Source organism: Chenopodium quinoa, unplaced genomic scaffold, assembly GCF_001683475.1.
Source record: "Chenopodium quinoa cultivar QQ74 unplaced genomic scaffold, ASM168347v1, whole genome shotgun sequence".
NCBI lineage: Eukaryota > Viridiplantae > Streptophyta > Magnoliopsida > Caryophyllales > Amaranthaceae > Chenopodium > Chenopodium quinoa.
This window is the reverse complement of record NW_018743175.1, coordinates 1,271,165-1,294,623: the sequence shown is the minus strand read 5'-3', so window position 1 is coordinate 1,294,623 and position 23,459 is coordinate 1,271,165. Positions and strand designations below refer to the sequence as shown.

The window sequence follows — 23,459 nt, the reverse complement described above, 5'->3', positions numbered from 1 at the left end:
CTTGATATTACACACTGATATAGACAATAACATTCAAAAGTTGCAATTGCTTGAAATAATATACTATACAGTTTAAATAATACTTCGTAATTTCTTAATAACATTCTGAGATTTACAAAGGCACTTCTTACTAATGTTACAGAAAAAAGAGGCCGATAGGAGCGTATTAAAACACTCTCCCGGACTATACAGACAGATGAGGTGATGATTATTCAGCAACCTCAGAACCTTTTAAGACCTCTTCCATTGTAACAAACCTACCCTGCTCAATTGAAACCTGTGCAGCAACTCCAATAGCAACCGAAATCAACCCGTCTATTAAATCCACCTCAGGCGCCTGGGTGCCTTTGTTCCTAATGGCATGCAAAAAGTTTAGGTGCTCTAAGAAACTTGAACCATGATGTAATCCATCATATCTGCAATGTAATGTAATATAATGTAATTAGAGAAGCACTATTTTACTAACATTGGTCATCATATCTTGAAGCAATAGGATTTAGAGAAAGAGTGGTTTACTTTATTCGTTCATCTATTGTTTGTATAGTTTGCACACCATTCCTCCCCGCTTCTCGAGTGCCAAACCTCACAATGCCCTCTGGAACAAAGGCCTCGCCCTGAAATGAGATTTTCAAGGATTCATGAGTATTAAAACAAAACCTCAACATGCCACTTCTGGTTTTTCGAGGATTGTGTGGAAATAAATCAACAAATTGGATATGCTATGGAGTCGATTTAACAATTAGGTTTCACCTTTCCTACATCCCCAACTACAGATATTTCTTGCTCATTTTTGCTTCCTTCGGCAAACATGCACAGGTCAAGCATGCCCCGTGAGCCATTGTCAAACTCCACAATAACATATGCGTTGTCAATGATATCAGGTACCTGTCTCAAAAGCAACCACATTGTTATGGACTCCACATTGCAACTTTTTGCCAAGAATGATTTTAAGTGAACTCGGATCTGAATACTAGAATGTGCAGAAAATTAATTTATTTAATTTCTTAAAAGGCGTTTCTGAAAAGACTCAAGTGGCGGACCTTTTTACCAATTTTAATGACCATTCTGACTGATGTAGACTTAATTATGAGTCCACTTAATGCATTACCTTCTGTTTGTTCCTCATAGTCAGACGTTGCAAACATCAGTCTTCTCATTTATTTGATATCATTGTAATATTGTACTTTGCAATTTTGCATTAATAAATTAGATGTATAAGCAACTTCACTGAGCAAAATTACTACCTTTCCATCATAAACTTCATTCTTGTGATTAACATCCATGGCACCAGAAGCCATCACACGAACAGGATTTGCACCCACAATTAATCTCATGAGATCAAAGAAATGACAACATTTCTCCACTAGAGTCCCTCCGCTGTTAGCATTGAATCGATTCCAGTTGTTGACCTATATGTGATCGATAAACAGGATAGAAAACCAGGGATTACAGATTTACAGCGAGTGCCTGATTGGTTCATAAAAATTGTAGCATTACTAACCTTAACCAAGAAAGGAAATCTGTGCTCTCTTATTGCCACCATTCTGATTGGACCTACTTCTCCTCCCTTAACTATTTCTATCAACTTGGCAACCGGTGGCATGTATCTGTACTCTAAACCCACTTGCACCATTATATCTGGTCTTTCCTTGGCAGCATCTACTACCTGAAAAATAAAGCTTCGATTATGAGTATCCTTTGACTTGACTAATTCCAACCATACCCATGATGAAAACTTGAAACACCCCAACAGAATATGAGTACAAAATATATGTCAGATCTTTCATCTATGGACTCAGATATGGCTACCTGTATTTAAAACCAGTGTCCTAAACTTGCAGAATTAGCCTATAAAACACTCAAATGCATACCCATACTTCAATCAAGTAATATGGACTGTACAAAAAATAAACATGAAAACAGATGAAAGCATTATCATGCAACATATAAGTCCAAAAGTACATAAAACAATCTTTATACATAATCAATCTGCATGAGCTATATATATATGATCATCCTTAATTAAACTCCAAAGTAGACAAGGACCAGAAAGAGTTTTGGACACAAGGGACGGAATGCTGCACGCAGATATCTTATGGTTTCAGTCTGACTTTCTAGTGTTTGCTTGTCAATGATTACTTAATAAGGAATACCATCGGGTGGGATAAGGAGTAAGGTTTAAGAACTTATAACCCCTGTATTGGCTCTATCACCATGTACAATAACAGTTCAACACAACAATGCTACATCCATTGTTGAGGATCCAAATTTCTGAACCAACTTTTTCTGATCTATTGTATCTACTACAATTGCAGTTAGATGTAAAGCAAAAGAGCTAATGTGAGGGTTCCTCATGTTACTCAACTCATGTGATGCAGTTTGGGCATAAAATTCTTCCTTTAAGGTTGCCCATGATGTTGTGAAAGTCAATATTGGATAATGGTACAACCAACTACAGAAGTATTACACTATTCATTGAGGGACAATGTAGCAGCAGAGAAATTCAAGGAAATTGAAAGAAAACCTAGTTCAGCTTTTCTGGCATTTCAAATTTGCCTCACTATGTGGAAAACAATCAAATACAGTTAAGTACAACATGCATTCCTTTCCATAACTAGAGCCGGCTCAAAGGCATGAGCTCCATAATCTTCGTAAACAAGCTAAGTAAATTCTTTCAACAACTTTAATCTAGAAAATCAGAGTAAAGTAAATTGAATAGCAACTGTATTCCTTCCAATGAATTTATGACAAAATTGAAAGATTCATTGTACATACGAGTTCTACACTATAATTTTTTTTCGTTAAAATCGTGCATCGCACAGGATCATCTAGTTTCTAATATTATACAACTTGATTGCCAATTTGCCAGCACTAAACCTCATAATAGTATAATCATAAATTCATGATAAATCAAAGCAATTATACAAAAAAAAACCAAAAATATAATGCAGAAAACTTTGTTACTCGTACTCTTAATTCATTTCAAGTTTAATGTTGGATTCCCAATACTTTACATGGATAAAATTCATGTAAAATTTTCGCAGAATTGGCAACTTGGCAAGTCGGAGACTTAAACATTACCCATATCCGATACAAGTACCCGTGTCCGGGCAATGTAGATTAGAAACATACCTGTTGGCAATGGGGGACAGTGGTACAAAGAGGCTTCTCAACAAGAACATGATGAGGCTTAGGATGAGCAATAATATCCATAAGAATTTGATAATGGGTCATATTTGGAGATGAAACTATCACAACATCACACAAACCACTATCCAACATCTCCTTATGCCCTGAAAACACCTTCAATCCCAACAACACCCATTAAAATTGAACCAAACAGCAATCAAACTCAAACATTATTTTAACATTGTAGCAAAATTAGAAGTGAAAATTATACCTGAAGGGGCCAATTGAAGGAGTGAGCAAGATCAAGGGCGGAATCAAGGGAAGGAGGGTGAGGGTCGGCGGCGCAGACGACGGAGACGGCGTGATCGCGGAGGTGGTAGAGGTTGATAAGGTGTTCTCTTCCCATCATTCCAACTCCTATTATCCCGTACTTTACTACTGTCTTCTCCTCTTGCTCTGATGCTGCTGCTGCTGCTGCCGCCATTGTTGTTGAGGAAAGATCGTGAGATTTGTGACTGTGGGAGTATTCAGTTCAAATGGAAATTCTGTGGGTGAATTTGGCGTTTTGGTGGATAATGGTCAAGTGGGAGTTGGGTAGAGTTTGTAAATTGTAACTGGATGAGAGAATTGTTACTTACGTGGGTTGGGAACTTGGGATTGGATATGTTATTAACTTTAAGATGACACTTGGTCGGGTTACTACTTTATGAATTTAAGATGACACTTGGCGGGGCTAGTTTAAAGCACGTCTAATTGGATCTAAGCAAAAGACAACCCAATGCAATAGTTATAGTGGTTCATGTACCATGCTTGACTTTTTTATTTTGTATTTGGGCATAATCCAACCCATGTCACGAAATTAATCGATTGTGCACGTGTGTGAAACCTTTTTTCTATGTTGTGGTTAGTCAAGCCTTAAGGCATATCTCTCCCATCACGAAAGCCTTTTTTCTATGTTGTGCTTATTGTCTATGTTGTGCTTACTGCTTAGTCAAGCCTTACAGTATGTTTGGATATTAAAAAGGGAAGGAAAAGAAGGGGAGGGAGGGGAAGGGAATGAGAGGGGAGGGAAGAAAGATGAGTTTTCCTTCCAACATCTCCATTGATGGAGAGATGAATTTCTTACAATTTAATCCCTCCATTTTTCTCCCCTCCATTGGTGGGCAATGTTGAAGAAAGGTATCCCACGAAGGTATGTGGACCTGGTTAAAGATATGTATCGAGATGTGTCAACAAATGTGAGGACATGTGGAGGGTTGACAAAAGATTTCCCTATTACAATTGGATTGCATCAAGGGTCTGCATTGAGCCCTTTTCTTTTTGCAACGGTTTTAGATGAAGTACCTAGACCAATTCAAGATGAAGTTCCATGGTGTATGCTGTTTGCGGATGATGTCGTTTTGGTGGATGAAACTAAAGATGGGGTTAATGCCAAGTTGGAGCAATGGAGGCAGAGGTTGGAATCTAGAGGGTTTAAGCTAAGTCGGAGTAAGACTGAATATTTGGTATATCGCTTTGGTACTCAGAGGGGGACCAGTGATGAAGTGGTGAGTTTGGATGGAAAGGAATTGACCTACCATGAGTGAATGTTTTAAGTATCTTGGGTCAATCATCCAGAAAAATGGTGACATTGATCAAGATGTGGCCCACAGGATTAAGTCGGGGTGGCTTAAATGGAGAGCGGTCACGGGATTGTTTTGTGACCAAAGCATTCCTTTACATTTGAAGGGAAAATTCTACAAGATTGCCATAAGACTAGTGTTGCTCTATGGTATAGAATGTTGGACTTTTAAGAAGGAGCACGATAAAAAGATGGAAGTTACAAAAATGCGCATGTTAAGGTGGATGTGCGGAAACACTATAAGAGATAGAATAAGAAATGAGGTTATTCACAAGAAAGTAGGTGTGGCAGGCATTCCAGACAAACTAAGGGAAACTCGCCTGTGTTGGTTCAGCATGTAAGACGGAGACCCGAGGGTGCACCAGTTCAGTGGCAAAGTGGGACCATGGAGGGGTTAAACGGGGAGAAGGAGACCGAAAATGACTTGGTTGGAAGGAGTTAGGAAGGATATGAAGTATATGGATTTGCATGAGGATGAAGCATTGAATCGTAAGGGATGGAGGAGGAAGATTTTTGTGGATGACTACACAGAATAATCAGATTTGGTTCATGTAGCTGACCCCACTTATGGGATTAAGGCTTTGATTGATTTCCCCTCCAATTCCCTTCCTTTCTTATTTGTTATCCAAATAAAAGATAATCAATCCCTTCATTTCCCTTCCCTTCCTTTCCCCCCATCTCCTCAAATCCAAACATACCGTTAAGACATATCTCTCACAGTTTCACATCACGAAAGAGATGGATTGACATGAGCAAAACATGTTCTTGCAGTAGGAGTTGTATTAGTGGTAATGCGAATAGAAAGTTTTTCTCGTGGGCTATAGCTCATTTGATCTAATTTAGCACGACATGTGCAAGATAATGTCTCGAATTCTCACATTGTTGTGGCAAGACCGAGTATATAGCTCACAAACGAGCGAATGATAGCCCGGAAGCATGATTGTTTGTGGCAAAGCCAAGCTATAGCTCGAATGCAAGGTTGCTCTTGTGTGCGTGTTGGAGGGAAAAGCTTTCATTTGTTTCTTTTGTTATTGACTACTCCTATATATACACTCTTTTAAGTCCCCATATGCTAGACATAGAAAAGATTGAAACCCTAAACACATCAAGCACATATCAACCCTTTGAGATTTGAACAGTTTTGGTAGCAATTCCATCTTTCGAGTTTTGGGTGCATGGATTATGAGGGAATTTACATTAAATTTGGGGCGTGCATAACTAGGTAATTTGACCAGGTGGCGTATTTCGCTTCTAAGGCAGTGAATTTTGTTTTGCTACGCGATTATGTTATTGAGATCAGCAAAATTCTTTTATTTTGGTGATTAACCTAGACAACATCTTATAAAATTAGTCTAGTTTAGATAATACTTGTAATTTTTTGTAATGTTGTTTAAAAAAACAAAAATTATATACATGAAAATTAATTTGTGGAATATTGAATAAATAAATCAATGCTCCGTACATCACTTGAGCAAGTATTGGAACCGGCATTCCACTGCGCCTGTTACTGTCTTGGCCTCCAAGACAACTGCTCCTTCCATGTCCTGCAACAAATTCCAGTACCTGTAAAATCATAAGCAAAGAAAACTCCCAAAATGAAATTTAGGGTTCATCGGAAATTCCCAGTATTCGATAATATCTATCGAATTTCCAGTCTCAAAGTACTTCAATGTCGCAATTTCAATCCCTTCTTCCTTAACCAGCTTCGTACCTTTTCTTCTTCTGCTAAAGCTGCTCTCAACGACGGCCATAACAGCAACAGCAGCAGTTCTAATGGTTTCTTTCTCCTCTTTTTGGTAAATTTATTTGAAATTTTCAGTAATTTAAGCTCATCAATTTTATTTAATTTGATTTTCTTGAAATAATTTTTGCAGGAAATACATATTTGTTGCCTGGCGCAACTGTAGCTACTATACTTATGCTTGGTGCTCTTCATGCTCGTCGCCTTTACGATGATAAGAAGGTCATTTTTCCATTCATATTATTTCTGTATTAATGTTATGCTTATTTAGTTTGGTTGATTAGTAGTGAACTTATTTTGAATTGTGTTATTGTTGTTGTGTTGTAAAATTAGTATGAAATGGATCAAAATGTAGTTCCATAATTAAACTCTTATTTTCTGTTGACGATTTTAGCTATTGATTAGATTGTTTAGGCTTTGTTTATGACTATTTGGTTTAGATAAGTTCGTGGCTAATTTGTTTAGATAAATGCAGGAATAATAAGTTTAGGTCACATAAAATAAGTTAGGTTTTGGGCAAAAATGGCTACCCTAGTTCAATTTACTACTGCAATAAGTTCATGCCGAGATGTTCAAATAAGTTAAGTTCAGGGCTATTAAGTGTAGAAAGTTTGGATACATGAAATTCAGGTAAAGAGAACATACCCTTCCGGGCTTTATTTTTACTCTATAAGATCAGTTCATGCTTGTGATTTGTGAAATATATGTTGGTTTTGATATAATGTTTTAGTGTCCAATGTTGAAATTTTTTGTTGATAGGTTGAGGAGGCAAAGGAGAAAGGCTTTGAACCTGGGTTCCAGCCTGATGCAAAGGTAATGTGCTTGTTTAATTGTCTATTTGGCTTTTGACGTGGACATTTATTAAAATTGATTCATAAATTCGATATGAGTACTTGTTTGACATTTTTGTGAATATTCTTTGTATGCACGTAATAGGCATCATTTTTGGGACTTCTACCCCTATGCACTATTTCTCGTATGTGGGGCTCCTTAATGAGTGTGGTGAGTTACAACTTTCGCTTCAATTTGTAACCAGAGACAGTTGTTTACCTTATGAATATAAACCATTGGCTGTTCTTGATCTTTCATACATGATGTGCTGCTTGTTGTGGTCAAAATAAATCTTCTCTTGTTTTGTTTATCGCAGGAACTTCCTGTAAAAATGCGACCATATGTTTACAGAGCATGGGCACGGGCATTTCATTCAAGTAAAATCATTTGCATTGCTTTTAGTGCTCCACTTTTTTCACTTGACATCAATGATGAAATCAGTCTTTATTTGTGTTGAGCTATTGTGAGCTTGAGACAATGTAAGCTTCCTGCATGGAGTTTTATGAGAGGTTTTTATTTGCAGACTTAGAGGAAGTGGCTTTGCCTCTGGAAGAATACCCATCTATGCGGGATTTCTTTGCTCGGAGGCTGAGAGAAGGTTGCAGACCTATAGACAGTGATTCTCAATGCCTGGTAACTGGTAACAACTTTTTGGTTTCTTTATATGTCTAACCAGCATTTTTTATTATCTGCCTTTTGTTTATTATATGGTGCTCATTTATGATGACAGATCAGCCCTGTCGATGGCATTGTTGTGAGATTTGGGGAGTTGAAAGAACCTGGTGCCATGATTGAGCAAGTTAAAGGTTTTTCCTATTCTGTGTCTGCTCTTCTTGGACTAAATTCTTTCCTTCCCATGGTATCTGGGAAAGACGTGGTCGAAAAGAGCAGTGAAGTAGAGAATGTTCACAGGGATCAAACTAAGAAGTCATGGTGGAGAGTATCTTTTTCTTCGCCCAAATTTCAGGAACCAGTACCTGCTAGGTAAAGAGGCTATTCAGACTACATAATTTTCACACTTTTGATGCTTCAAAGAATTTGTTCAGTATTATCTTGATATCTTCTACACCTTGACATTACTCTTGGTAATTGCTCTTATTTTGTTCTTATTCTGTGTTCTGATTGTTGCCCATGCACGGGCCATATTTTGACCTTTGATTTGCTTCCATTGCATTGTTGATACTGTAGTTATTACTTTATGCAGGTATTTGGTCTTATAATTTTTCATCATTGATGTGTGCCTGCTATGTTTCATTCCTTTTACAAGTACACATAGTCACATATACATAAATTGTCACATCTGCTAATAATTATGATTTATTTTGCAGTCCAATTAAAGGTCTTTTTTATTGTGTCTTGTACCTAAGCCCTGGAGACTACCATCGTATACATTCACCTGTTGACTGGAATGTTCTTGTCCGCAGACATTTTTCAGGTGACTCAAAAATTCAATTTGTTTGTAGGGAAAGCTCTATCTAGCACAATTTGCTGTACGGAGAGGAATAATTTAGATAGTCGTGGTTTGGATAGCCAATTTCAGCTTCTTGAAACAGAATGTTGTTATTTCCTATGTAATCTTTATGATACTATCAGTTGATAGTATAAATTTCTTGTCATTCTGGCTGGCCTAGTTATGCTCTCAATTTAGGTTGCCTTTTGGCAAGCAATAGCTTGAATTGAAAGATTAAGCTACATGCTCATATTTTGTCTTCTTAGGATGTTAAGCTGCTGTGTTTTACCATAAACATTTATTAATCCTTCATCTTAATTTCTGTATTGCACCTTGCTGGTTGAATGCTTATAAATTTACTGGCTGAAACACTTAGCCAAAGTAAACTGACTCGAGCAAGGCTAACTTCCCGGTGTTATGCATTTTCTGCTGTTGCTATTTGTTTTTAAAATTTACTTCAGCTATCACCTTCCTTATTTGGTGGTTTTAATTATAAGATTGTCATTTTTATTGTTGCAGGTCGCCTTTATCCTGTGAATGAGCGTGCTACTAGGACAATCAGAAACCTATATGTCGAGAATGAAAGGGTACGCAAACTTCTTAATTTCATAACTTTCATAGCTGTAGAAAGACTAGAAAATGCACTCAGCAGAATCATTTGACGATTAAGGAGGAATTTTCTTACTGTAAGTGTCAAACTGGGCTAATCTGCTTTTATAATGGTCATCATTGGCACTAGGAATGACCACTAGTTTCTTTTTTCTGTTATTTGTGGTGGGTGAAAACTAGCTAAAAGTCAACATACAGTCAATGTTAGACATAGTAACACCTTCTACAGTCTGCATGTGGTTGAAAGTCTAATACCACAAGCAAATTGCTCATTTTACCACAATGCTTACGAGATTAATTTCTCTTGAAGTCCCATAGGAGTCATATGCAGGCCACTAGTCTTTTACACCACATCCCTAGTCAGCCACTAAAATGCTTTTCAGCTCCTAATATCATGAGTGATGGGTCTGGGATTTTGACATCAGTGGAAGCACTGCAGCTGCAAACATGATTTTGTACACTAAGAAGCTAGATAATATATGTTTTTAGAATTTGTACATGATCTTTTCACATTTTTGTTAATGAGGTTTTCTCTGTTTATTATTCGTCTAAACCAGATTGTGCTGGAAGGTCAGTGGCAACAAGGGTATCTAGCACTTGCAGCAATAGGTGCTACAAACATTGGTTCTATTGAGGTAATCTTATCTCTATCTCTAATTGTTTTATGCTAGAGATTTAATTTTTTGTATTTAATTCGGTGCCCTTTGCTTTGTGTTGCTTGATTTGTTTTCTTATAAAATGGTACGTGCTATTGGTAAGAGTTGTAAGACCACCCTTTATGTAAAAAATACTGACCTTTTTGAAGCCTTGATGACCGGAAGCAAGCTGTGTACTTAATAGCAATAGCTTATCCAACTTCTGCAAATTTCAGACTTTTTATTGACTTTTTAAATTGTCAATTCTTAACATGATTTACTTCCTTGCACATCAGCTTTACACTGAGCCAGAGCTGCGGACAAATCGTCCTAGAAAGAAGATTTTACAGTCAGAGCCACCTGAGGAGCGCGTTTATGAACGAGAAGGTGTTGGCTGTATGGTTAAGAAAGGAGAAGAGGTTAGAAATGAAATCAAATCTCTCTTCAAAATTACTTTACCCTTACAGATTTTCTTGATATTTAGAGGTTAATGGTCTTAATTATATTATCATTCGATTCTATGTTTTGATGGTGTTTCATTTCATTTGTTGAGTTTTTGTATGACTGCTGATGAGTGATGACTGTTAGCCTCAAGTCTCCTATGTTTTTGGGATCTGTTTGCTAGTATAGTCTTGATAATTTCGTTACATTATCAAAATAATTCAGGTTGCAGCTTTCAACATGGGGTCAACAGTGGTACTTGTCTTTCAGGCTCCGGTAGCCAAATCAACAAAAGACAACACACCATCAACAGACTTCCGATTCAACATCAAACGTGGTGATAGAATCCATGTGGGAGAAGCCCTTGGGAGATGGAATGATTCACAGAAAAAAGTATGAGGCAATATAATGGAACGTGTAGGAGCACACAAATTTTTTTAGGTGACAGAAGATATCATAGAAGTTTTGCCCATTGCAACTATTGAGAGAGCCATTACTAACAAATATATACGCATATAGTCCCAACTTAGAATATAATGTATGGTTTTATGTGAAATTCAATTGATTGCCTAATTGTAAAGAGGGCTTATATTATACACTAAACACCTATATTGAGGCTTATCGGTCCATATTATGTAGAGTATAATACTATATGAAGATTTGCTCTCTTTTCTTTAAGGCGTAGAGCATCTGATCACAAAGTTATTCTTCAGTTGATTGATCAGGTGTAGACTGTAGAGCGCATTCCAATTCATCTCATGTCTCCATTTCCATCTGTCTACCACAGTAATGAGTACTTGCATGATTCCTCTGCATTAAATTATGTCTGGGCTACTAATAGGGTTTTCTTGTCAACAGATTGTTAGTACCAGATACAATAACATGCATCGTGTATACTTGTATCATGTAAAAATGCATAATCTTTATGGCTAAAATCCAATAAACAGAACGAGGTGGATTTATAAAATAACTTCTTCTCAAATTATAGCAACCCTTGTTTGTAATAAAAGGAAAATCAATCAATCATATTCATATGATATTTTTATGATGTAACCATTGCTAAGTAATTTTACAGAAAGTTAGCAAGAGCTGCGGATCCCCGGTACTGATAAAATGGTCACTAGCAGATCAGCAAATTCCGACTTTGGATTATGATAAGCAAATTTCTTTACTGCCTCTTTCGTAGAAGGTGGGAGATCTGCATTCAATCTGAGTGTCACTGTGAAAAAAATTTCCTACCAACCTTTATGATGATTGAACGCCATTATATGTATATTTGACATATTGTAAGCCTTGTACACTGTTTTACCAGTCAACAAGGAAGAAGATGCAAAAAATAGTCATCAACTCATCAACATCACCAATTTACAAATGACGCATTATCACATTAGCAATGAACAAAAGAGAAGGATACGGAGTACTAAGCAAAATAAGTAAATTATTGACACATCAGGAGATTAATATGTGTTCCAACCTGCAAGTAAAGGCATAGTCATATATACAGATCTCCGAGTGAGGATATATTTAGTCTTTCCAGGCCAAATAGAGGGGTAGGGGTATTTTGGGTCAATTTCCCGCAAGTATACTCTGAGATATGTCAAACCTTCTCATAACAGAACAGCAGGAGCTGCATGAATCAGATAGCTTACCTTCAGGGTAAGCCATTCTTCTCTATTGATTGAAATAGAAATATGATCACAGGAATTACCTAATGAAAAAGAGTGGAACTACTCATTGCTGTCACAAATAGGAATTCCCAGTTATGATAATTGACAGAAGCTGTGCTTTATTTGAACAAGCATCATGAAAAATCAATGAGGAGAAATTTACGAATATGGTGAATAAGCCATAGGTGATAGGCCCTGTATACCTGTTGCCTTATAGAACAAAATGAAAGATTCATGAAATTCTAGCAAAGTCAGAGTATCTCCAATGGTTGTTGTTAAGGACTTGCTTGTATTTTACAAAGCCCCAAGCTACTAGCTTAACCATTGGAGTTGAAATGAAAAACTAGCTTGGGCAAGCTAATTTGCTTGACAAAAAGAGGAAGAAGAAGCCAACCTATTGACAAGTGAGATCTATTTAAATAGCAAGCTAGTAGCTGACCATAGGGATAAAAACTAGCTAGCAAGGAAAATAGCTTGAAATCTCATATGGCATGACAAATTTAAAAGTTAATTTGGCAATTAGCTTGTCGTTGGAGATTCTCTATAAATTTTAATTTGAAGGACCCCCCTAACAGAATTATCAACACATTTCTCTCAGCATAGGGCATTACCGGCATAGGCAACAGGTAGTAATAATGTTAACAAGAAACCAAGTACAGAAGTGGCACCATTTACCATAACCCACACACTGACCCTAACCCCAATCCTAGGGAGTCAAGTATGCTGCTCACTATAATTCACTTAGACTTGCAAAATAGAGACCCTAAATACTAAGGAATTGAACCACCCAAGGGAAGAAACTTCATAAAAAATCTGCACATTTACTCTCACTTGCACCACCATACTGCCAAGGCAACCAGCTTTTAAAACCCAACACGGCAACAGTCTGCCGATCTGGCCATAAGCCAACCACTTTTCTAAGCCACTAAACACTAGAATTGTTCATATGGATAACTAGATACAAACAAGGGAAGTTAGGTTACGCTTAAGTTTCAAAATGCAACTCTAAACTAGTTTTTGAAAGACAAGTCTCTGGACTGTATTATGAAGGGGAAAGGAAAATAATAACTTGGAAAATCTCCACAGTTCGCATCAAATGCCATCTCAAGTTCCAGATAGATTAGAAGAGGTTCAGTGTTCACCTACTTAAGAAAATTTCAAGCTGGAATTTCAAGACCCAAAGTGAATGGAATCATGAGGTGTGCAGCAACATTGATCTAAGATTCCACATAACTGAATTCGAATTAAGCTACAAAAAATTGTAAGACGGCAATACAATGATATTGTGCAATGAACACATCTGAATAAAAATTCATAATCTCCTTTTCATATAACAACAATTAACAATTCCATATGACCATACATTTACATTGCCACTATATGGATCAGTCAGTGCATTACATTACCCTTTTACTCATGTCACTCTTCATACCCAAATGAACATGCCGACGAAATCTATAATCACTTCTAACATCAAAATTGCTCTATATCAACCCTTTGTTCCTGAAAATACAACCAAATCACACCCTTCAAAATCCCTCCAAAACAATGTCGAAACAAATGACAAGATCAAAACCAAATTCATATAAATCACTGATAAGATGCCAAAATCCACATCAATCCACCATCCAAAATTTCAATTTTCACACTAGTTATCAATAAACTAAAATCAAAGTTTTACAAAATTGAAGAAAACCTAAATCACAACAATATCAACTAATATGAAATTACAATTAAATTCTGAGAAAAAAATACCTACGTCTGTTTGGAAAAAGAAGGAGAAGAAGGAACACGCTTATTGCGGAACATCATGTAACCAAGCGGCAATACGACGCCGATCATCATCACAATTGCTCCGATCAAGTATCTCAATGGACTCGGTGGCTCTACTTCTATCAATTTTCCAACCTGCCATTCCCAAATTCAATTAGAGATCTAATTGAATTAGCTACTGCTAAAGAAAGAATGCCAAAAACGATAGAAGATTCTAGAAAAAAGCTAGCTTACAGGCATTATTGAGAATTGGAATGCGCAAGGAGATCTGGATTTCTGGAAGTTGTGTTCTGATGATGATGATAGTAATTCTTCTTCTTCACCTAAATTGCTCTTTATTTTGCAGTTTACTACTGGTACAATCTCGCCTTGGAAGGCTGGAAAAGTGAACGCCAAATTGCTAATTTACCGTTTTGGTATCGGGTTGATACTTGATAAAGTAATGGTTTCGGGTTGTGATCGTTTTGGGTTGTGGCAATCGGGTTGATCCATGGACTGTGTTTGTATTCGATTTAGACATTTATCTCATTATAATTTATAAGGTTGTTAATAGATCGAAATTGAGTTTTATTGATTAAAACTTATTTTTACTACTTATAAATTTTACTTCGTATTATCTAAAGTGAAGAGAACATTGTCTTGATTATATAGATACAAATGGATTTGTACTTTGCAAAACAAAATTTTAAGTGTCGAAATTGTCAATCAAAAAATAAGTAAAAATTATGAGTAATATATATTTTAATGACTCAATTACAAAGCCACTGAAATAAAGGTCGCATGTTGCACATAACGATCTCTCTCATTATTTTTATTTTTTGAAAGTAAAAGATTAACTGATTATAGTTACAAACCTGCAACAAGACTCTATAAATTATTAGTTGTTATCGGGTACATCTATAGACAGATATATCCACGAGTATATCTTATAATCCTATTGGTTTATTTTATTAGTTTCTCATATTAAAAATTTTAAGGAGATATTTTCATGAGCCATATGTTTTTTATTTTTGGCATTTCATAACTCAAAAGCAAAATTATGATTAATAATAGTTGTAAAGATACAGTCAACCACCTTTGCTAAAAGGGTCAAGATTTTGCTTCAAACATGATTTTTCGAAAACGGAGCCCACCCAAACGGCGTCGTATAACTTGATCCCCATCGTAGATTTATAGCGTTGTCGTTTGGACCCTACAAAAATTTTGATCCTTACCAGAGGAAAGTGGTTGGCCACCATTTTTCCCGATTTCAGTTTAAATAAAAAAAAAAAATCCTGGAAAATGGGAGGCACCCATCTTCACCAAGAGGAGAGAGAAACTGAATGACTGATAAAAAAGATGAGATTCTTCCGAAAAATCTATTCACAATCCCAGTTTTCTAAAATTACTCTGAGATCCTTCAATTCTTTCAAATTTACTGCCGACTCCCTAGATCCTCCTCTTGTTCATGGCATTCATGTCTTCCATTGCCCAGTAAGGTCTTCTTATTATATTTGTTTTATTCAATTAAATTTGGCTTAATTTGATACAAGATTGTTTTTTTTAATTATTTTTTTTATATGTTGTCACTGTTGTTTTGGTGGGAAATTTGAAAAATGGGTAAATTTGTTGGAAACAAAAAGGATGCAGTTGGAATAGTGGCAAAGTTATCAGAATGTTTAGCTTCAAGGGGTGGAAACATTTTGGGAGCTGATGTTTTTGTACCTGAAAAGAAGCATGTCTTTTATTCTAGAAGGTTGTTTCTTTTGCTTTTTATCTTTGTTTTCTTCTTCATTTTTATTACCTTAATTAGTTTTGGTATATTTCTATATATTATAATGTTGCCTTTTGAATATTCCTGCAATAAGCTAATCATGTTTCAAGTGTTGTTTTTGTGAAAAAATGTACTTTGGTTGTTGTACACTTTATTTGTGATTGAACCATAGAGGGTAAGGTTATATTGATTGGAATGGAGTGCTTAAGTGACATTTAGATGGTTATATGTTGCTTATGAGTTACGAGTACAATCCGAGTAATTGTATCACACTTTCACTGAATTAATAATGTGGTGGATGGTGCAGAATGATGAATTGAATGAAGGATGTGATTGTTATGTGAAAATGAGACTAATTTAATCCTAAAAAGGAAACTGAAATGTCCCAAATGAGTGAGACATCTCTATTGGGATCGAATGAGTAGGGACTAGGTTTGGTTTTGTGTTGAGGTTATTTATAGAAAAACAGTTAGGTGGAGAAATGAAGAGTGTTTTAATTGGAACAAGTCAACTAACCCTTTTTGACTATTATATTGGAAATTTGATTTTGCTATGTAGATTAATTGGTTTGGGGATTTGAAGGAAAAGCTATGTGTATGTTCTGTGCTTCATAGGCAAAGAAACCAAATTTCATATCAGTTGCTCACCTTAAAGGTTAAAATTTAATGATAAAAATTGTGTATTGATGATTATCATCATTCATCAGTAGATAATCATGTATAGTTGTGTTTGCAATTTTCTGAAAGGCTATTTCACATTCTCACTTATGATGGAGACTGTGACGAGTTTCTTTGCTTTTCGTTTTTATTGTCCTTCACATCATCCTACCTTAAAGGCAATGGTATCATTGTGTCTTGTAGGCATCTAGTTCTGCTGCGCAAATGTGATGTGAATTGTGTTATCTAGCAAGTGACAATGGCACCATATGTAACTTTTGAATTTATCAAGGATTGGTATTCACATCTATGAATATAAAAAATGTTTGCACTCTTCTCTTACAGTGAATTTGTTTTTGATCCCTCTAAATGGCCAAGGGAGCAAATGGATGAGGACTTCCAAAAAATTGCTGAAATGTTCAATGCAATGAAATCAGTTGTTCGTGTGCCTGATTTAGATCCAAAATACAAAATCGCAGTTTTTGCTTCAAAACAGGTCTCATTACTATATTTTTTTTTGCACTTTTTTTCTTGATCAGGATATGGGCATGATTTTTATTTTATTTACAAACCTTTGTCATTTTTTTGATAGGATCATTGTCTTGTTGACTTGCTACATTCATGGCAGGATGGAAAACTGCCTGTAGATATAACTAGAGTGATAAGGTCATTGTTGAAGATACTCTGACCATGTCTTTTGTACTCTTTTTTGGTGATGTGGGCATTGACTTAAATTTTGGTTTTTTTTTTCCCCCTTTTCTTGTAGTAATCATGATAGACATCCTGATTCCCATGTGATGCGTTTTCTTGAGCGTCAGCGTATTCCTTATCATTATCTGAAGCCAGTCGCTGGAAACAAAAGAGAGGAGGAGATCTTGGATTTGGTTCAGGATACAGATTTCCTTGTACTTGCTCGGTACATGCAGGTACCTCAAGTTCCTGTATGCAGTCTTTTTTCTTTTCTGTGAAACTGCAAATTGTTTGTGTTAGCCAGTATATATCCTTTTTATAGATGGTAATCAAGTCCATTCTTAGATTCATTTGATTTCTTAGTATTAATGACTTTCTGTAAGCATTGTGATCTTGAGACTTTAAGTTTACTGCTGGGAGAAGGAATGATATGATGAGTTCGAGATTGAACTTTGGAGAGGGTAGAGCTTAATGTTGGGTTTAGATTACAAGTTATGATTGAATATATTTTATGTAGTTAAGTCCAGAACTGTGATACCTGCAGTTTATAATTTACCAGTGTATTGTCTGTTAGACTGTTACTTCAAACTGGCAAAATCATATTTGTTGCAGACTAGAAGTTAGAGGCTAATTTTATTTTGTAAAATTGACCATGATTTAGTTAAATAGATTAGTTCAATAGTTTTGCTTCATGATGACATATGGAAATATGATATGCCAGGAAGTTGCTAAGAAGTGTGTTGAATATTGGTGGCCTACTAGAGTCAAAGACAACCTCCTTTTTCCATGTTGCTCTTGTGTTACTTCTAGATTCCAGTTGTTGTAGGAAGCTCGATTCTCATTTCTTATAATCTGATATTCTGATTATTGTGTTGCTGATGCTTTGTTTTGCTTCTGGTATCTAAAATCACTTGTCTGTTCCCCCTGTTTTTAATTATTATATTATTTTTGCAGATATTATCAGGAGATTTTTTGAAAAAGTATGGAAAGGACGTCATTAACATCCACCATGGTCTTTTGCCATCATTCAAGGGTGGGAATCCATCAAGACAGGTTCGTTTATTTCTCGTCTATAGCTCTGGTCATATCTCTCTTTGCAAGGTATTTTGCTTGCTTCTCATGCTAATATTTCGTTGTTAATATTGGCAGGCTTTTGATTGTGGAGTAAAAATGATTGGTGCCACAACTCACTTTGTAACAGAAGAACTTGATGCAGGACCAATCATTGAACAAATGGTATGTGTTTTGATTTATGTATTTATAATCTTTTATTTTTCCACTGATCCATTTGAGCCTACTTAACTTGAGCATATTATATTTGTGATTGGTTTCTAAAAAAGTACAAGTTATTATTTATTTGGAACTGCAGGTTGAGAGAGTTTCTCACAGGGATAACTTGCGAAGTTTTGTACAAAAATCAGAGAACCTTGAGAAACAGTGCCTCTCGAAGGCAATAAAATATTACTGTGAGCTACGCGTTCTACCATATCTGGATAACAAGACCGTTGTGTTCTGAGTGGAAAATGGTTGAGACTCAGCTAATGTATGTATATACAAACATTCATTTGACTCAGATTTTGACAAGGCAATTATGATTATTCTTATAGAGAAAATGAGATAAATATATTCAGCTTTCGTTGCCAAATGCAGGTCAAGTAAAATGCAATTTATTTACGATGAATACAGTTGCAAGCCTGCAAGTGTAGTTCAAATAGAATGCAATTTTAGGCTACCTTGTGAGCTTACATGGTGATACAATGTCTTTGTTTTTTCCTCTTTGCTCTGCTCCTGAGATTTTTAGCATCTCTAGTTCTCTAGCCTTGAGGTTATTAATGCACTCGTTAGTCTGTAAAAACAATACTTGTATACTGCGACAACTTTACCTGCTCCTGTCACACTGTTTTCGATTTTATTGCTGTATCTTCTCTCTTAAAAATTCCAGTGTGATTGTGTACTTTACTATCAAGCCTTTTGATGCCCTGTCCTTCCCTCCCACCCTGAAAGAAAAAGAAAAAAACTGAGAAACCAATAGTGCTTACCTTCTAAGTTGACAACAGTCTAGAAAAAGATGGAAAGATCAAATGGAATCCAAATTCTGACCAGAAAGAGTAGTAAAGTGTCGAAGTAATCATCTTTTCAAAAGGAATTAGATATATGTGAATGTCTGAGGTCCTCTCCATATTGATTACTTGTATAGTGGATATGGTAAGTACATGAAAAAAGTGAAGTTTTTCAATTGCTGTAAAATTATCGCTTTGTCAGAACCCAGACTTCTGCTATCCTAGGTAAGTTGGCTATCTGCTATGCCTATTTAGTTCATAGATAGACTGTTATGAACGACTTTGAGTGAAGGGAATGTTTTATAGGACTGCTATTCATTCAGATTTTCTATAATAATTGGAATATTGGGAGATAAGATAAGCTCAGGTTAAGATGATGATTGTGGCCTAAATGCATATGTTGAGGCGAATGAGTGGTAATAAAACAAAAAAATGGAATCAAAATTGAAGAGATCCGCAATAGGGTCAGAGTAGTAGATACATATATTCAGATGGAGAACTGGCTACAGGGATTTGGACATTTCTGATACCAACATCACAAGGCATACACTTGGAGAATGGAAAGAATGAGAACAATGGGAGCATCTAAGAAATTGAGGGAAATTAAAGATTACTTGGATAAATTGTGTAAAATAGGTCATGGAAAACTTGGGTTTCTAAGATCATAGTGCGCTGGAATTTGGTTAGGGTTGAGGTGAGTAGAGACATTCAAGTGAGTGGATGGCATCTTGGTCTGAAGTCTGAACAATCGACCCCATATTTGTGATCAAAGCTCTGATGTTGTTGCGTGTCACAATAGAGACTACAGAGGGAAGGGGATTTCTTTGTTTGTATAGATAAATGGCAACAAGTTTGGAAGGGCATTAGAGGGATTCATTTTCTTTCCACTTCTAATAAATTTGGAAGAGAATTACAAGACCATCCATTTTCATAGCTCCTTTTCTTTCTCCGGCCTCCCCTTCCTTTTCCCTTGACTGTTATGAAGAATAAAATAAAGGTTAGTAGAACTCTTATGGAGAGATGGTTTCTTAAGTTTATGGTATGGCGGCTGAGGCAGGATAGAAAATATATACAATGCGACAAAAATATAATATGAGAAAAAGCATTTATAACTGATTTACATAGTTCCTTTGAACATTGCCTGTGGCTGTTGGTACTGTACCAAGTACATTTCAGTTATTTCAGTACAATATGCCACCCTTAACCCTCCCCCTTTCTCTATCAGTAATATGTAACATTAGGTTCCATCATATTACCAAAATCCCTGATCTTTATGCACATACAGAAAATCAACTAAGAATTCTTATTTGACATTAATACGCTGCAACGAGCTGTCAATGTCTTCAATACAACATACTTTATCTAGCATACTTTGAATCCCATCAACCCATTGCTGCTTGTGGACTTTGTTCTTGCACTTGAACTCCAAAAACCCTTGTGCTGTCTTAAGTCCAAAATAAGCCTCTAAATTTTCCCTTTCTTTTCTGAAGGGCCATGTTGAGATCTGATCACAAACTTCATAGACTAGACCTGTTACGACAAAATAACTCGATTTAACACATGATTTCAGTTGTTAATTTGGAAGAGATCTTGATATTGGAGGTAATGGTTAAACTTACATTTGTCCTTCTTTGAGAAAGCACCTCCTACATGCTTGCTTTTTAATTTAAGTATGACCTGTTTATTAGAGTTAATGTCAGAATGAAACTGATGAAAATGCTCAATTCTGCTGTCATTTCAGGAAATTGTGTATACCTGAGATTTTTTGTTGATGTAAACTGTGACTTGCTTCCATCTTAACCCGCCTGAAAATTAAAACGCGCAAATTTTAATATTGAGCAGAATTTGGATAAACCAACTTATGATCTGTCTATTCTATTGATAATTAATCATATTATTAAATCCTATATATAAGTTGTAATATGATCTCAATGATATGGAGGGTAGTCATGCATGTTTGAATCAGAATGATTTTTCAATTAAAAATTGTGCTGAATTATTATGGTTTACAACAAGTCACCAACCCTCTAAGTTGACATGTAGCCGACTTAGACTTTATTCAGGTACTAGTTCATGGGCAACATGTCCATTAGTCCATGTTAGTCAATGAAGATATCTATTGCTAATCAGACTTGGTTAAAACAGTAATTAAATCAAACTTGTATCCATTATTGATTAATTCTCATAATCGTGACAATAGCTGAGACATACCTTTCTTTGAGTGCTGCATTAGTTCACCAATGCAGGGGAATTTTGGCTCTTCGGTTTCACTGTGGTAAGGATCGACGCTATTGGCATCGCCTAATCCTTTATCGTAGGGACTGATAGCAGCATTCCGCTTTGCATCTTTTGGCAACCTTGACCTTAATGCTGCTTCTGCTCTTAATGCTGCAATTAGGACCAAGAACAAAAGGCTTGAATCTATTACAAAAATTCCAATTCATAGCTGAACAGAACACAACACACGAAAATTTAATCACTCGAAATAGTATAAATAATTTTACCAGTTGCAGCAGCTGCTGTCAGAGTCATCAGATCACCAGGGCTCTGAATATCAACAGCTGATCTGACAGCTGATGCGACACGATCATGATCAGCTCCTGCCTGCTCAGCAATCTCAATGCAATGGGATGCTAAGAGCTCAGTAGCTGATGCAATTGCCCTGCTCATTTTGGAGACTGATGAGGAATCATCAGGCGCCGCAACAGCAGCAAGTGCTGCTGCTAGGCCTGCAATTGAGAGCGCAGCGTGCATATGGGCATTCTCTGCTCTTGCCCTGTCCTTTTTCCTAAACGAGTTGAGATTTGATTTCGAGTCCTTGTGGTGATGAAACCACTTTCCTATACCCCCCATTCGCCGGTGGTTAGGATTATTCTTCGATTTATCAACCTGATCAGTTTTAGTTACAAAAAAGATTAACACCTAAAAATTTTCGCGCTCTCTGAATCAAACAAAACAGACATTGAAAAACACTGAAAGAAAGTAGCAGTAGGATGTACAGCAGAAGTATAATTATGGAAAAAACCAGTAAAATTGACTTTTTTTCAAAACCCAAAATATTTCAGACTCTGATTTCAGAAATATCCTCATCAAACTCTTAAATGTGTTAACATCTACCATGTTTTCTGATCTGAATGCTTAGCATCATACTGTTAATTAGTAGTGTAACATAAGACACAACTAGAGAAAAAAGACGACAAAAACAACAACAACAACAACACGAAAAGCTTAACATCCAACATGAAGATACAAGAATAGTAAAAAAAAAAAAAAAAAAAAGCAGAACTTACAATATGAGGAGGTGAACTGAGTGATGGTTCTGAAATGAAAGAAGGGCTGTCAATGAGATGCTTATCAAGTAGAAAATGCTTGTGTTTATTAGCAAGTGCCTTTGAAATTTCTTCAGCTGATACACTCCATGATCTTGACAAGAATTCCATTGGCTCTTTCGGTGTTTGTGGTTGAACAACTAATGGTAGTGATTTAGCTTGTTTTAGCTCTTCTTCTAAACCTTCTACTTCTCCTAAACCATTTATTTTGCTCTTCTTCCAACTTAGATTTTGACCTGCTTTCTCCATTTTTCTAATGTTTTTCTAGTTGAAAAATATCAAGAATTTCCTAGGAAATTACTTATGCCAGCTTTCTGTTTCCTGCCAAAGAAAATTCAAATACAATTTAATTAGATGTCATTTGAAACTATACCAAAAGTCAGATTTGATTTCACCAAATGATTTTATAACTAAAATTTGAAGGTTTCAAAAGTTTTTGTGAGAGTGGATTAAGTGGTAGGATGCACTATCAAATAAAGAAATTGTACGAAATTTTTTAAGGAATTCACATAGATTGTTTTCGCGATATGAAAATGAGAGGTACCCATGTTGGAGAAACTAATGCATGTTTTGTTGGCAAAAAAAAATCTACCTATTAGAAGTTGCTAACAAAAACAAAACCCATAAAAAATCTTAACATTATTAGAATGAAAACATCTATACAATGAAGAAGAATGAGTGGAACACATGTAATTTAAGAGAAATAGATGCTTTTCTATTGCATACCAACCTTTTAGAATTTGATTGCAAAAACCCTTGAAATTTGAATACATGTCCACTTGTGTAAGACATGCATATATATACCACACCAAAAAGCAAAAACAAAGAGCAAAAAAGCTAGGACAAAATCCTATTATAAAAATAATATTATTTCAATAATTAAAAAAAAAAAGAAAGAAATTAGAGGGAGGAAAAGAGGATTGAGTGAGGTTTAAGGGAAGAAGGAGATATTATAATAGAATAATTAAAGTATGCTTTGTAACAATAAAAAGGATTATTAATATAAGGAAGCAAACAAGGGAGAAGAAAATGATGCGGTTAATGTGGGGGGATGCTCCACTACACTCGTGCATC

General features: G+C 35.9%; 5 protein-coding genes across 7 annotated transcripts; 2 read left to right on the top strand and 3 right to left on the bottom strand.

The window, feature by feature from the left end:
- Nucleotides 1-20: 20 nt before the first annotated feature.
- On the bottom strand, nt 21-3,786 carry LOC110732354 (inositol 2-dehydrogenase/D-chiro-inositol 3-dehydrogenase-like). The gene is made up of 7 exons (XM_021912287.1): nt 3,401-3,786; nt 3,133-3,303; nt 1,502-1,666; nt 1,245-1,409; nt 751-885; nt 517-614; nt 21-416 (listed from the first exon to the last, which is right to left on the bottom strand). The coding sequence occupies exons 1-7, from the start codon at nt 3,611-3,613 to the stop codon at nt 209-211; spliced, it is 1,155 nt and encodes a 384-aa protein (XP_021767979.1). The 5' UTR covers nt 3,614-3,786; the 3' UTR covers nt 21-208.
- A 2,414-nt stretch (nt 3,787-6,200) lies between these two features.
- On the top strand, nt 6,201-11,220 carry LOC110732353 (phosphatidylserine decarboxylase proenzyme 1, mitochondrial-like). The gene is made up of 12 exons (XM_021912286.1): nt 6,201-6,526; nt 6,625-6,713; nt 7,251-7,304; nt 7,428-7,493; nt 7,639-7,699; nt 7,846-7,955; nt 8,053-8,306; nt 8,651-8,757; nt 9,292-9,359; nt 9,939-10,016; nt 10,313-10,435; nt 10,683-11,220. The coding sequence occupies exons 1-12, from the start codon at nt 6,346-6,348 to the stop codon at nt 10,854-10,856; spliced, it is 1,365 nt and encodes a 454-aa protein (XP_021767978.1). The 5' UTR covers nt 6,201-6,345; the 3' UTR covers nt 10,857-11,220.
- A 2,122-nt stretch (nt 11,221-13,342) lies between these two features.
- Nucleotides 13,343-14,352, bottom strand: LOC110732351. Of its 2 annotated transcripts, none has more exons than XM_021912285.1 (3): nt 14,132-14,352; nt 13,880-14,032; nt 13,343-13,627 (listed from the first exon to the last, which is right to left on the bottom strand). In XM_021912285.1, the coding sequence occupies exons 1-2, from the start codon at nt 14,135-14,137 to the stop codon at nt 13,880-13,882; spliced, it is 159 nt and encodes a 52-aa protein (XP_021767977.1). In that variant the 5' UTR covers nt 14,138-14,352; the 3' UTR covers nt 13,343-13,627. The 2 variants fall into 2 exon arrangements, with proteins under 2 accessions (XP_021767977.1, XP_021767976.1); XM_021912284.1 differs by having other exon boundaries at nt 13,884-14,032; nt 14,132-14,340.
- A 739-nt stretch (nt 14,353-15,091) lies between these two features.
- Nucleotides 15,092-18,783, top strand: LOC110732350 (formyltetrahydrofolate deformylase 2, mitochondrial-like). Of its 2 annotated transcripts, XM_021912283.1 has the most exons (9): nt 15,092-15,370; nt 15,520-15,632; nt 16,652-16,802; nt 16,899-16,972; nt 17,073-17,232; nt 17,951-18,049; nt 18,146-18,232; nt 18,366-18,539; nt 18,647-18,783. In XM_021912283.1, exons 1-8 carry the CDS (start codon nt 15,236-15,238, stop codon nt 18,510-18,512), a joined length of 966 nt encoding a protein of 321 aa, XP_021767975.1. In that variant the 5' UTR covers nt 15,092-15,235; the 3' UTR covers nt 18,513-18,539; nt 18,647-18,783. The 2 variants fall into 2 exon arrangements, with proteins under 2 accessions (XP_021767975.1, XP_021767974.1); XM_021912282.1 differs by having other exon boundaries at nt 15,093-15,370; nt 18,366-18,783.
- Nucleotides 18,784-20,150: 1,367 nt separating this feature from the next.
- LOC110732349 (VAN3-binding protein-like) lies at nt 20,151-23,459 on the bottom strand. The gene is made up of 7 exons (XM_021912281.1): nt 23,116-23,459; nt 22,347-22,706; nt 21,561-21,945; nt 21,268-21,444; nt 20,812-20,861; nt 20,676-20,733; nt 20,151-20,586 (listed from the first exon to the last, which is right to left on the bottom strand). Exons 2-7 carry the CDS (start codon nt 22,632-22,634, stop codon nt 20,360-20,362), a joined length of 1,185 nt encoding a protein of 394 aa, XP_021767973.1. The 5' UTR covers nt 22,635-22,706; nt 23,116-23,459; the 3' UTR covers nt 20,151-20,359.

Excerpts from the sequence above, each read along its gene's own strand:
- LOC110732353 (XM_021912286.1), top strand. The coding sequence starts at position 6,346 with ATGAAATTTAGGGTTCATCGGAAATTCCCAGTATTCGATAATATCTAT. Across the intron at positions 6,527-6,624 it reads CAACAGCAGCAGTTCTAATG|GAAATACATATTTGTTGCCT; the intron begins GTTTCTTTCTCC and ends TAATTTTTGCAG. Across the intron at positions 6,714-7,250 it reads GCCTTTACGATGATAAGAAG|GTTGAGGAGGCAAAGGAGAA; the intron begins GTCATTTTTCCA and ends TTTTGTTGATAG.
- LOC110732350 (XM_021912283.1), top strand. The coding sequence starts at position 15,236 with ATGAGATTCTTCCGAAAAATCTATTCACAATCCCAGTTTTCTAAAATT. Across the intron at positions 16,973-17,072 it reads GATATAACTAGAGTGATAAG|TAATCATGATAGACATCCTG; the intron begins GTCATTGTTGAA and ends CTTTTCTTGTAG. Across the intron at positions 18,050-18,145 it reads GTGGGAATCCATCAAGACAG|GCTTTTGATTGTGGAGTAAA; the intron begins GTTCGTTTATTT and ends TAATATTGGCAG.
- LOC110732354 (XM_021912287.1), bottom strand. The coding sequence starts at position 3,613 with ATGGCGGCAGCAGCAGCAGCAGCATCAGAGCAAGAGGAGAAGACAGTA. Across the intron at positions 615-750 it reads TAGTTGGGGATGTAGGAAAG|GGCGAGGCCTTTGTTCCAGA; the intron begins GTGAAACCTAAT and ends ATCTCATTTCAG. Across the intron at positions 417-516 it reads ACAATAGATGAACGAATAAA|ATATGATGGATTACATCATG; the intron begins GTAAACCACTCT and ends ATTACATTGCAG.
- LOC110732349 (XM_021912281.1), bottom strand. The coding sequence starts at position 22,634 with ATGGAGAAAGCAGGTCAAAATCTAAGTTGGAAGAAGAGCAAAATAAAT. Across the intron at positions 21,946-22,346 it reads TCAGTTCACCTCCTCATATT|GTTGATAAATCGAAGAATAA; the intron begins GTAAGTTCTGCT and ends AAAACTGATCAG. Across the intron at positions 20,587-20,675 it reads TTTCTCAAAGAAGGACAAAT|GTCTAGTCTATGAAGTTTGT; the intron begins GTAAGTTTAACC and ends TTGTCGTAACAG.